Below are 14,014 nucleotides of genomic sequence, written 5' to 3'. Positions count from 1 at the left end.
ACAAGCTAAACATGTGTCGCTAAATAGAAACGGTGTCTAAAATTGAAATGTCACGAAACAAATTAAAAATGTGAAGTGCAAGCAAAACATGCGACACAAGCTAAATGTGTCGTTAAATAGAAACGTGTCTAAAATAGAAATGTCACAAAAAAAATCGAAAATGTGAAGTGCACGAAAAACATGCGACACAAGCTAAACATGTGTTGCAAAAATAGAAACGGTTTCTAAAATAGAAATGTCACGAAAAAAAGCGAAAATGTGAAGTGTGCACCAAAACATGCGACACAAGCTAAACATGTGTCGCAAAAATAGAAACGGTTTCTAAAATAGAAATGTCAAAAAGCTAGGGTGCTCTGATCGGTCAGGTTGCCATGTGTGCTTTGACTGGTTAGTTGGACCCTGGGTCCTCTGGTTGGTCAGGTGGCCGTACGTGCGCTTATTAATCTGAAAGCTGATGTGCTCTTCATGGGCCGTACGTGCGCTGATTAATCTGAAAGCTGATGTGCTCTCTTGATCGACCGGGTGGCCTGGGGTGCTCTGATTGGTCAGAAGGCAGCTGTGTGCACTGGCTGGTCAAGTGCCTTACACCGTGCCTTCGCAAAACATGCGACGCAAGCTAAACATGTGTCGCAAAAAAAGAAAGAGTCTAAAATAGACTTGTCACGAAAAAAATCGAAAATGTCACTTGTGCACCAAAACATGCGACGCAAGCTAATCATGTGTCGCAGAAATAGAAACTGTCTAAAATCCAAATGTCACGAAAAAAATCGAAAATGTGAAGTGCACGCAAAACATGCGACACAAGCTAAACATGTGTCACTAAATAGAAACGGTGTCTAAAATAAAAATGTCAAGAAACAAATTAAAAATGTGAAGTGCACGCAAAACATGCGACACAAGCTAAACTTGTCGTTAAATAGAAACGTGTCTATAATAGAAATGTCACAAAAAAAATCGAAATTGTGAAGTGCACGAAAAACATGCGACACAAGCTAAACATGTGTCGCAAAAAAAGAAACGATGTCTAAAATCTAAATGTCACGAAAAAGACGAAAATGTCAAGTGTGCACGCAAAACATGCGACGCAAGCTAATCATGTGTCGCATAAATAGAAACGGTGTCTAAAATCTAAATGTCACGTCATCACGATGGTTTGTGCAAAAACTCCTGATTAATCTGAACGCTTATGTGCTCTTAATTGACACACACACACACACACAAACAAACAAACAAACAAACAGCATCCATGCATGCTCACTCACCTGGCAGCGATATTGTTAGACCTCAGGGCGGCTTCCTTTCAAATTAGACTAGAGCTACCGACTGCTCCCATGCATTATCCTATTTTTAGATCCCGCTGTATAACATTTTACCGTATTACCGCCCAAGCCTAGTGCAATACCTAGTTTAACCACTGGATGTCAAACTTGCATACTGCACCTTTTAAAGTAGAGCCCATTGCCTCACACAAGAAAGGTGTTTCCTATTTATGGTATATTTTTTCTGCCATTGACTTCAAATTAAAAGCTTTAGAAAAGTTGAAAGAGTGAAGACATCGTTTTTAAAACTTTTTTTATCCATTTACTATCACTTATCACTTTTTTATTTTATTTTTTTAGGCGGAAGATCAGTATCTAAACCATCTGGACAAAACCTTCATCCGCTCTCTGTGTGTCAGTCTTGGGTTGACATTGTTGATTCAGATCAGTGGGTTCAGCTGGAGCCATCAGTCTGTCGAGATGGAGGCTCAGAGTTCAAGATCAGCACTCTGGCGGATCAATTCCAGAGCAGCAGGACCAGACTGCGATGAGTCCGATGGAGATGTCACTCTCCACTACCGGGCAGTGGATGGAAATTTTCTCAACACAGTTGGAGAGGCCGTCAAACTCCTCAGCTACACAGATGAAGGAATGTCTTTACAATCTGTTCAGCTTAGTCGTTATCATGCCTCTACATGCGCTGTCACGTAAAATGACATTCAAGCTCACATTAATAGCATTTAATAAAGCACATGAGCTATACCTGAGGTGATCATTGTCATACCCTGTTGTTCAGCTGTAAGAAATAGAAGCGGTTTCTAAAATAGAGATTTCAGGTTGGTTAGGGCAAAAACTCTCACATTTTAATGTGGGGATGTCGTCAATGTTGTAACCTATACCTAGTTAAACCACCGGGTGTCAAGCTTGCATACTATGTAAAGGTGCTTGTCATATAATTAGAATATCTTCAGGAAGTCAGTCTGTTTCACTAATTCCATTCAAGAAGGGAGACTTTTATATCTGTGGCACTGCTCGCGTGTAATGAGAGCCCAGGGTGTTCTGACAGTGGCCTTCAGTATTGCTGGGTCTGGCATTTTGCATCTTCCTTTTCACAGTTTGAAACATTTAGCAGAGTGTTTATTTGATTAAAATAAAAAAAATTATAAATGTCTTATTTATAATGCTTTCTCTGTTTTATAACATTAGACAGTTTCCATCACAGACTTATGGAGATGTTTGGTGCAGGTTACATCTCAAATAATCAGGTAAAACCATATCACTGTCTCACATAAGTAAACGTAAAAAGCATTTCATGTAGTCATCTTGCACTTTGTGAATGATTTTCTGCTACTTAACTGGTTGAGCTCAAGTGCATCAAATGTCAGGTTGCAAAACATGTAATGCTAGAGAGTATATGATTGGTCAAGATTTGATGAGAAACCAGTATGAATTGATGTGGAAAAAAGTTTAACAATTTTGGTGGAAGTAACAAACTGCTAGTGTTAAATGTTTCTATCAGTTTTATAGCTATAATTTGTCACTCTTTGGAGCACACTAGCTCAGGGGTTCCCAAACTTTTCAGCCCACGGCCACTAAAATAATGCCAAAAGCTGTTTCCATCCACCTATTTTTATGCGCATTTTGGATATGCGCATGAACCGGTTGATGGAAATGCCATGAAGCTCAGAAATTTTGAAAATACGCATAAACATATGCGCATAACCGAGTAGGATAAACATTTTATTCTATAAAAAAGTGCATAGACTACGATGGAAACACTTTAACCGCACAAATTTCAGTATGCGCATTGAAAAAGGTCATGGGATTTTGTTAAAAGAGATCATGTGGTGATAAAAATGTGAGTAAATTATCAAACCAGCAGGCTGTGCACACTGTAACACCATTCTGAAACACCTTCACCATTTCAGTATTAGTGTTATTATATTATTAATGACCTCCAGAATCAAGAGCGTCTGTCCTCCGCGTCTGACACCTTCAAACACCACCGTGCATTCACTGCGTGTCAGGATTGCCTTCTGAGGCGTAAGTAGTTTATTAGAAGAAGAAAAGATTAAAGCAGCTTCTCCTATTGCAGCAAATTCTGTTTTTACTGTTGATATTTGGCACCACTTTATCAGGAAGTGACTATTTTGTTCGCTTTGATTGGATGGTAACGTTGTTTAATTTGTATGTTTATGCGATAATCCAGATCGTTCACATTTTGGATGGAAACATAGCTAATGACTCACAACCCCCACTATTTTTTAGGGGTGGTTAGAAACAAGTGTTGAATTCAAGGTCTCACACACACCCCAATATGCCTATATAAACGATCATTCACAACACACACACAAAAAAAGTTTAATCTAACAACTATATAATTTATTAATAGTTTATTCAATTTTTAATGAGATTGGTCAGCACATCGTTTGCAGCATAAGTCTATTCTTGTTTAATTTTTGAGACCACCACTTTAAGATCATTCTCTGTTAGGGTTTTCGGTGGGGTCTTAAAGTCTAAAATTTATGAATCGAAATTGAATTAAAATAAAGTCTTTAATTTGCTGTTCTAGGTCTTAAATATTTCATGATTTCAGCTGGCGGAGCACACAAAATTTTTTGAGACTCAAGCGAACAGTTTGCGCGGCGCCACGTTTCATTTGAGTTGATTATGAATCACTTTGAAAAGATTTTGTCAAACAGGTTTGACTACATACACCTTTATAATCTAAAACTAGATCAACAATAATTCTTATATTAATACGTTAGCATCCCGTAGTTTGTCGGCTGCACATCACTGATGCAAGTCTCCAGTTTCACCACATCCCAAAGGTGCTCTATTGGATTAAGAACTGGTGACTTTGGAGGCCATTTGAGTACAGTGAACTCATTGTTATGTTCAAGAAACCAGTCTGAGATGATTCACACTTTATGACATGGTGCATTATCCTGCTAGAAGTAGCCATCAGAAGATGTGTACACTGTGGTGCCAAGACAATCTCAACAAGACCATCTAAATGTTGCTGCAGCAATCGAAACAGGTTTAATTTCTCATCAGTGAAATGTAGGGAAATGAGATTTAGGAAATTATTTTTGAAACATTAAATGACACTGAAAAAATGAAAAAGGTGACAAAAATGAGCAAGAAAAGTATTTGTTTTATTGGGAAAAAACATGTGGTTTTTATCTATAGTTTAATCATAATTGATGTACAGTTGGGTTTGAAAATCATATTTGTTTGCCAAATAAGCTTGGAGATACAGAATTAATTTAATCAAGTTATATGGTTAGAAAAGATTAAATTACCACAATTCTCATCAGATAACTGTGTAGGTCTGTTGACTGAGACATTCATTAAACTGTAATTATTTGTTTGCCACTATTTTGTCAGTTGTACTATTCTGTGGACTATTTTGCATCCTCCTTTTTCTTTTTCGGAAGTAAACCTCCTGTCATCCTGGCCAACTCTTCCTTTTTCTTGTGTGCGAAGTTATTGATACCAACACTATATGTAAGACCAGCTCTGTTGTTGGAGTGCACAAAACTGAAGAGGAAGGAAAAAAACATAATAAAATCAGACAAGTTCAGATATTTCTATTTTTCTTCAATGTGATGTTAGCTGTTATTCATCACCTGAAAGTATGCAGAAAGAGGTTCTCGCATTCCTCGTGCTCCTCACTTTCATACTGTCGATTAAACTTCTCCTTAAAGGGGCCAAACATCCAGTGGGCGTGGATAACAGGGTGGGTGTTGACATAGTCTTGAAAGGGATTGGCTAATATTTGTCGCTCCTCAGGAGGCTCAGGAAACTCTTCACAGGTAAATCCTAAACACACAACACCTTAGTCAACATTTAACAAAATGATCTGTAAACAGAGGCAGACAAAAGCATTTCTCTGAGTGTGTGTTTTCTCCATGTTACCTGCAGGTGGAGTGAAAACATCAGGCTCAGATTGTGTGCAGAATTCACTGTACTCAATTCTGTATTTGTCATTGTGGGATCCCACAAGAGAGTTGAAGCCCTCCATCTCAAAGTGGTGTGGTGTGGCTGGAGAATAAGCTGCCTCTCCACGTGTGACCCACAAGACGGTATGTGTTCTTCTTATGGCCAGCCTCTATGACTTTTTTTCCAGACCTCACACTGAACGCCTTTGCAATCCTCCATTTTCTCAAACTGCAAAACAGACAAAGATTTTATACACATTTGCAGATCATTCAGTTTATTCTTTATTTAAATTCGTCCTATCGTCTATAACAAAACGGGTTCAGACAGCCTCTTTTTTTACTATTTCTGCCCATATTTCATTAAAAAAAATGTAATTTATTCTGAATGGTTTGAAGAGTTTAGGAGCTAAAAGTTGAACATGAAAAAACAAACATAGCTTTCATTAAGTGTTTAGAATGCAAAATCAACTAGAAACAGTGTTGTGGAAAGTTACTTTTGAAAGTAATGCATGACATTATGTACTCCACAAAAAAGTAGCTAGTGCTACGTGGTTATTTGTTTTGGTAAGTAATGCGTTACGTTACATTTGAGTTACTTTTCTGTTTGTTTTTGTGATCTGGCTGAGGCTCTTTCAGAACTTTCAGGGTTTTTTCTTATTTTTAATTAGAGGATCTCTACAATTAACAACCCACTGTATAACCTACACCAGGCATTCTCAAACTCTGTCCTGTAGGTCCGATGTCCTAAAGATTTTAGCTCCGACTTGCTTTAACACACCTGTAGGGATGTTTCTAGAAAGCCTAGTAAGAGCTTGATTAGTTAGTCCAGGTGTGTCTGATTGGGGTTGTAGCAAAAATCTGCAGTACACCGACCCTCCAGGACCAAGATGAAGAACCCCTGACATCTTAATTTACCTTTCAAGAGTTCACACTTAGCTGATGATTTAATATGAGCTTGTTTGGCATGCAAACCCGGGAGAGAGCCCTGAGCTCAAGGGATCCTCAAGCCCAGGGCTCCCTCCCATTCAAAGAGCAAGAGGGGAGCTTGAGCTTAGGTTGATCTCAAACTCCCTGGCTGCAGTAGCTAAGGAAACACTTGAGGAGGAAGGGAGTTAGACGAGTGCCTGAATTGCTTAATCCAGGGGTGTCCAAACTCGGTCCTGGAGGGCCGGCGTCCTGCAGATTTTAGTTCCAACTTTTTTCAACACACCTGCATGGATGTTTCTAGTACGCTGAGTACGAGCTTGATTAGCTAGCCCAGGTGTGTCTAATTGGGGTTGGAACTAAACTTTGCAGGACATGGATGAAACCCACGAGGACATGGGGAGAATATACAAACTCTGCACAGAAACACTCACCAGCCTGGCGAGGACCAGGGCTGGCAGTGTTCTTGCTCTGGGGCAACAGTGCTAATCACTGGGCCGCCGTGCCGCCTGATCTATGAAAAGAAGGAGAAGGCGGAGGAAAAGGAGGGTTTCTTTCATACGAAGACAAATGTGGACTGAAAACTGTGGTTATTTATAGTAAATGGGGAATCATATGATTGGGAAATCATGGTTAGTTAATGTCAAACCTCCAAAGGTTTACATTTTTTAGTTACAATAATTACAAATATTACAAATAATACTGATGTTTTGTTTTTATATTTTACTTTAGGCTATTATTTGTGCATGAACATATCTAGATATAGTAATAAACATACAGTGTGTATGAAAACTAAATTTTTTGTCATCCTTACGTCAAACGTATATTAGCGGTGATATCATTAAATGTGGGGAGGGGGCTTATAATAGTTTCCAGAGGAAAAGTGGGTCTCAGGCAAAAAAAGGTTGGGAACCATTGTACTAAATGACATAAAAATATTACTTTACAAATTGTTTTGTAGATAAATCATCTAAACACTTACAAAAATATCCATTAAGGTTAGTGAAATTTATATTTATATAATATAAATATATATTTAATTTTACACAATTAAATAAAATGATTAAATAATTCGGTGTGGGCCTTCATATTGAAGAGCATTGCATACAAATTACTTTAAAAAGAAAAAGAAATTTGAAGTACTACACGGCTCTATTGGATCGTCTTTAGTTCCTTTAAGCTCGAAACACTTAATATCACTGGGAGGAAGGACTGGTGTGATCTTGTAAATGGCACCAAAATCCAAGTCATTTCCAATCTGAAAGGTGCGCACTGTGCTATTAGGATAGTCAATGTGACTTCTGTTCCCATCAAGATCGTACCAAGCTTCAAACGGCTCCTCTATCTCAGAATGAGGCAAAGACAGCACACCTGTATAAAAGAGATACTCGTAAAACACTGAAAAAGAAGTGAACTGTACTGGAGTGATCTATGTAAAGAGGCAGAAATATACCTTTGACATGATACATCTTTCCAAAATCAGGAACTGCTGTGCAAAAAACTGGTGTGTCATCTAGAAAACAGAGAGTTTATACTCAATTAATTAACACTGCTTTAACTAAGACAAAAAACAAACATAATATTGCATACTTGCATGATGTTTTGTGCTAAACACATGACTCTTGCTTTTAAATAACAAGACTAACAGTCATTATTTAGTTTTGACGTATTTAGCACTTTACCTGCAGCACACACCAAAACCACGAACCCAGCTGAATCCACATTGTGTAGTCTACAGTAACCAGAAATTTAAAATTAATGAAAGCTTTTTATTTTACGTAACACAAGTGTCCATCTGGATTTAGGCTGAAAAGGCACAGATCAATAGTTATCAAATCATTTTTTCACGATCTTTGATTACCTTTTGTTTACCTTTCTTTGACACCCACTGACCACAATGCAAGTGGGTTGGAATAAGAGCAATTCCGTGTAAATGTCAACCTTGCCATGAAAAAAAATGTAGTTTTAGTGAAACCGTTTCTACTTTTTTTGTGCAAAACAAATATTTGACAGTACTTCAAAAATACTCAAATGAGTCCGTCAATGCTTTCAAACTATTATATATGATTTATCAAAGTCACACAAGTGGCAATTTCACATCTGTCACGATCGTAACAGAGAGGTCTCACATACATAATGGATATTTTTCCTCATAAATGCAAAAATGTTAAATAAAATAAAATCAATCATGTTTGTTCTCTAGTGAGCCGACTCTTATCCTTTTACTTAGCATTATTTTTCTGGCTTGTGCAGTTTAATTCACAGAATTTCTACATATTATGTTATATACAGCAAACTCGCAGACTTTTGGTCACATCCCTAACACATGTTTGTTTTCCGCATTTAACATATCAAAAATGTATAGATTATTAATTTTTCTGATTCCATAACTCTGAGTTTAGTTGTTTTGGAAAACATAAATAGATGTTTCAATATAATGTTAACATATACTGTACTTCCTCTGTGAATTTATGTTAAGGTTTTACTGCAAATGTCACATCCATAACGCTGAAATTGCTCACATCCAAAAATGAATACAACTGGTTTCTGTTTAGAGTCAGCACCTCTAAGATCTTCTTCAGTACTGATGACTACGGATGTAGCTGGATTTGTCAGTTTTTGAGGTTTCTCGACACATATCTATTGTGGTCTGCACCATTTATTGTGGTTTCTGTATTTTATGGCATGCATCATATCATTTTAACCTCGTAGGAGAACCATTTACAATCACAAAACCAACTTTAAAGTGTTCATGTAGATTTATTACAATGAACTGAAATTCTGAGCTTAACAATGTGATTTTTTTAAAAAGCTATTGAGGTTTAAAATATGTTTATTAGAATTTGTGGTCATTTGGTTATGAAAATAATAACATTTTTAACCTCAAGATATTTCAAGTTTTGTCATACTTGAAGTCAGAATTATTAGCCCCTTTGACTTTTTTTCTTCTTTTTTCAATATTTCCTAAAAGATGTTTAACAGAGCAGGGAAATTTTCACAGTATGTCTGATTTGTTTGTAAACTCTTATTTGTTTTATTTCGGCTAGAATAAAGGCAGTTTTTTATTTTTTATACATCATTTTAAGGTCAAAATTATTAGCCCCTTTAAGCCATGTTTTTATTCCATAGTCTACAGAACAAACCATCATTATACAATAACTTGCCTAATTACCCTAACCTGCCTAGTTAACCTAATTAACCTAGTTAAGCCTTTAAATGTCACATTAAGTGGTATAGAAGTGTCTTGAAAAATATCTAGTAAAATATTATTTACTGTCATCATGGCAAAGATAAAATAAATCAGTTATTAGAGATGAGTTATTAAAACTATTAGGTTTAGAAATGTGTTGAAAAAATCTCTGTTAAACAGAAATTGGGGAAAAATTAAACAGGCGCTAATAATTCAGGGGGGCTAATAATTCTGATTTCAACTGTATATCAAAGATGTAAAAGGTGTGCATTATATTTGAGAACTACATGGACAATTTACAGCTGATTTTGTGATTGTAAGTCATTGTCCTGTAAAGTTATCAAGCTTTAAAATATGATATTCAGTTGATGATATTCGGTTATGAACATAAAAAAGCATTTTTGACTCGACAGATTATTGTCATAAATATAAAACATTTAAAAGGTCTGCATTGTATCTGAGCAATCTATGAACATTTTACAGTTGATTTCGTGATTATAAATCATTGTCCTCTTGAGCTATCGAGCTTTAAAATATCATATTTAGCATTTAAAGAGTTGATATTGGCGTCCTCTTGGCATTTATCATCAGTCAGTGAGAGACGCAGATGTATCATGACAAACTGCCAACAGTATTTGTGTTCAGTTCAGCTCTTTGGCGCTCTACCGTAATACGCAGTGTATGAACGACTACCGAAATACATTGGCGGCTAGAATAACCGTTCATTTTGACTTGGCTGCTGGCCTTACAGCAGTACAAGACTAAACCTGAAGTTCATTTTGACTGATTATCTCTTGAAAAGTAAGCATACCGATCACTTTAACTGTATTATTCACGATTTATGACTCAATTAGACCAGAAAAATCAAGACAAACTTTAAAACATCGAGAAATTCAGTAAATCCGTTGGTAAATATACTCACCGTTGTGGTTACGTTGCCTCCAATCTATGATGTCACTTCCTGAACGGTAATTTGTCGAGAAAGTGGCTTTTGGCTGAACAAACCTCGGTTGGGTTTATCTGTTTTTCTGGATTTAAGCCTAATAATCAAAAATTAGATATTTAATCTTAAAAGAAAATATGTCTATACCGCATGTTATTTTTTACTGGAACAATATCTCTGATAATATAAACTGGACTCAAGTATGGTCATTACCTCAATTTTTTTTTATTACAAATAAGACTAAGAAATATAATTTAAATTACTTCATAGAGTTTATCCCACAAAATTATTTCTACAAAAATTTAAAATTGATGTTCAGTTAGAATGCTGTTTTTCTGAAAGCTTTAATGAAACTATTTCACATTTATTTTGGTCTTGCCAATACACTCGACTTTTTTAGATAAAGCTTTTGAAGCTTTTGGTTGAAGCTTTTATTGCTTATAATATTTTAAAATCCTTTTCCTTATCTTATAAACATGTGATTTGGGGATTTTATGTTAAGGATCGCTCTTTAAAAGATGCTGCTTTTATTATAAATTTTATTTTATTATTATGTAAATTTCACATACATGGCCTAAATCCAAGTTTTCCAAAAGCAAACCTCTCTTCATGGTGTTAGAAAAAGAGATTCAAATGTATATAAAAGTGATTTCCAAGTCTCAAAATAGAAAAGCAATTAAATATTAAAACAAATATTTTTAATATTTCATTTTAACATTAAATATATTAAAACAATTAATATATGCTCCTCCTTTAACATTTTTACATAAAATGTTTGTATATATGCATTTCCTGTAGAAAAAGTGCATTAATAACTCTTGTTAATAACTAAAATTGGAAATTGTGCGTAATATATTTGTATGTAATTTAATAATTATGTACCCTCTCCTCTGTTTTTTGTTTTTTCTTTCTCTTCTCCATTGCTTTCTTTTTTTCTTATTTTATTCTTGTTAAGAAATGTAAAGTCTCTATGTGGTTAATAAAACTTGTATTTTCTTATTTTGTATTGATCTCCTTATTCTGTTTGTGTATTTTCATTCATGAATAAAAAAAATAAAATTGGCTTTTGTTGTTTAAAAATAATTACAGAAGAAATTAAATTAATAATTTGTCCTAATTCACTTTTTGCTTTATTATTATTATTATTATTATTATTATTATTATTATTATAGTTGTTGCTGTTGCTATTGTTATTATTATTATTATTATTATTATTATTATTATTATAGTTGTTGCTGTTGCTATTGTTATTATTATTATTATTATTATTATTATTATTATTACGTCTGCATGAAATAAAATTGTACTGTTTATTTTGCTAGCACACATTGTTAGCTTCAAAGTGAACAATAAACACCTGTAAATTAATCAACTGAAAAAAAAATGTTTTGGTTACTTTTTAATCAAAATCTGACCATTTAAGACACAGGTGTCAAACTCAGTTCCAAAAGGGCCGCAGCTCTGCACAGTTTAGTTCCAACCCTAATTAAACACACCTGATCAAACTAATTGAGTCCTTCAGGCTTGTTTGAAACCTACAGGTAAGTGTGTTGGAGCAGGGTTGGAACTAAACTGTGCAGGGCTTCGGCCCTCCAGGAATTGAGTTTGACATTCCTGATTTAAGAGCAGTCCAAGACAAGAAGATATTTTGAAGCATGCTGAAAACCTGTAACCATTGACCTTTACAGTAGCCTATTTGTTATCACTATGGAAGTTGACGTTTACACAATTTCAACATGTTTCAAAATATCTTCTTTTGTGTTCAACATAAAAAGAAAACTCAAATAGGTTTGGAACCACTTGAGTGTGAGTAAATTGTACTTCAAGACTTCTTTACATCTGAATTAGCCTACCTGTGGCCTAATGCTATAATGCATTCATGTCACCTCCGAGCAGCATTAAAGGGATAGTTTACCTAAAAAAAAACCTGTTTGAGTTTCTTTCCTCTGTTGAACACTTAAGAAGATAATTTAAAGAATGCTGAAAACCTGTAACCATTGACTTCAATTTGTTTGTCATATAAGGTGACCGGTTTTCAACATTCTTAAAAATATCTTCTTTTGTGTTCAACAGAAGAAAGAAACTCATAAAGGTGGTGGATGTGTAAATGACAGAATTATCATTTCTGGTTAAAGTATCCCTTAAAATAATCAATATAAGGCTATAACTGCCTGTTCTGCGCCACCTGTGCAGTGTCAATTTGGCATCACAAGCCTTTTAGGATTATAGGAAGCAACTGTAAGCCAGAAGGACAGAAGGAGAGGAAGAGGAAATGAAGAGGCTCCTCTGCTCAGACCGGCAGTGAAGTCTGATGCATTATTAAAGCATGTGCAACACTCACAGATGTTATATAACAGCCTCACACACTCAATACTCATCCAAAGGCTGCTCTGAAGCTGCACTTTGGTATTTAGACGACAAAGAAATAATGAAGTGGAAAGAGCGGCTTTCGTTCCTCACAGGCGACTGCAGACGCCTGCAGTTTGATGATTAAATAACCTGACAATAATCTCGCTTGATGATGATGGTGTTTGTGTGGCATTATGGAAATTGACTTAATCCATTTACTTGTTTATGCAACTGTTGTTATTAACAGAGTGTAAAGCGTATGCTGTAAGAAATGCAGGGTTACATACAATTCATTCATGTTGTCCAAACACAAACCATTAAGTCAACTTAACAAATTGAAGTGAACTAAAAACAGTTAAGTTGTCCTAAATGATTCATTCGTTTATTCATTTTCCTTCAGCTTAGTCACTTATTCATTAGGGGTCGCCGCAGTGGAATGAACCATTAACTATTCCAGCATATGTTTTACGCAGCGGATGCCCTTCCAGCCGCAATCCAGTACTGGGAAACACTCATACACTCGCGCACTTATACACTATGGCCAATTTAGCTTTTTCAGTTCTCCTAGAACAGGGGTGTCAAACTCAATTCCTGGAGGGCCGAAGCCCTGCACAGTTTAGTTCCAACCCTGTTTCAAGAGGAGTCGGTGTGAGATGTCTGAATAACACTGCTGAGAGCCGGGAAATTAACTGTAGTATGCACCGGCTGTTATCACAAAAAATGGCGACCAGGGGGTGTTACAGACTGTACCAAAAAGCTGCAGGCCGGGAATTTTCATGGATGTTTTCCAGGAGAAATAACAGAAGGGGAAGGTGGCGGGAGAGGAAATACGGGCGTGTTGGCAGGTAACCGTGTCGCCCACTAAATTTTTTAAGTTATGCAAAGTTTAACTTAATATGTTCAAGAGTTCACACTTAGCTGATGATTGTTTATAAAGCTTGTTTGGCATGCTGTCCCGGGAGAGAGCCCCGAGTTCATAAGATCCTCGAGCCCGGGGCTCCTTCTCGTTTGCAAGGTGAGAGGGGAGTTTGAGCTCAGGTAGATCTCGAGAACTCCCCTGCTGTAGTAGCTAATGAACAGATAGTGATTGCTATTAAGAGATAACTACTTACTAGGAGCATGTCTATCGTGCCGATTTGGATTAGTCAATGAACCTAACCCAGGGGAAAGCCACGTAAGCACAGGGAGAATGTGTAAACTCCGCACAGAAACGTCAGCTGGCTTGGTAAGGACTAGAACCAGTGACGTTTTTGCTATGAGGCAACAGTGCTAACCACCGGGTCACCGTGCCACCCATCTAGGAAAGGAGGAGAAGTAGGGTGGAAGGGGGGATTCTTCAAAACGAAGATGGCTGTCATATGGAGCTATTTTAACTTAAACTTCACTTAAAAATAACAAAAAAAAA

At 36.2% G+C, this 14,014-nt stretch overlaps 1 protein-coding gene and 1 pseudogene across 3 annotated transcripts in view; one reads left to right on the top strand and one right to left on the bottom strand.

Annotated features, from left to right (window-relative positions):
• Positions 1-2,021, top strand: part of LOC147834307 (uncharacterized) — an 84,849-nt gene extending 82,828 nt beyond the window's left edge. For both annotated transcript variants that reach the window (XM_087279767.1, XM_087279765.1), the window contains exon 4: positions 1,620-2,021. In XM_087279767.1, the coding sequence (XP_087135893.1) occupies positions 1,620-1,970 (351 nt within the window). In that variant the 3' untranslated portion in view covers positions 1,971-2,021. The remainder of the gene's footprint in view (positions 1-1,619) is intronic.
• Positions 2,022-4,396: 2,375 nt separating this feature from the next.
• Positions 4,397-10,273, bottom strand: LOC110437869 (uncharacterized; annotated as a pseudogene). The gene is made up of 6 exons (XR_015506389.1): positions 10,240-10,273; positions 7,810-7,859; positions 7,581-7,640; positions 5,181-5,432; positions 4,892-5,084; positions 4,397-4,802 (listed from the first exon to the last, which is right to left on the bottom strand). The product of XR_015506389.1 is annotated as an uncharacterized LOC110437869, transcript variant X1 (transcript).
• Between the last annotated feature and the right edge of the window lie 3,741 nt (positions 10,274-14,014).

Source organism: Danio rerio, chromosome 13, assembly GCF_052040795.2.
Source record: "Danio rerio strain M-AB ecotype USA chromosome 13, GRCz13ab, whole genome shotgun sequence".
NCBI classification, from domain to species: Eukaryota; Metazoa; Chordata; class Actinopteri; order Cypriniformes; family Danionidae; genus Danio; species Danio rerio.
This window is presented reverse-complemented; position numbering and strand designations above follow the sequence as displayed.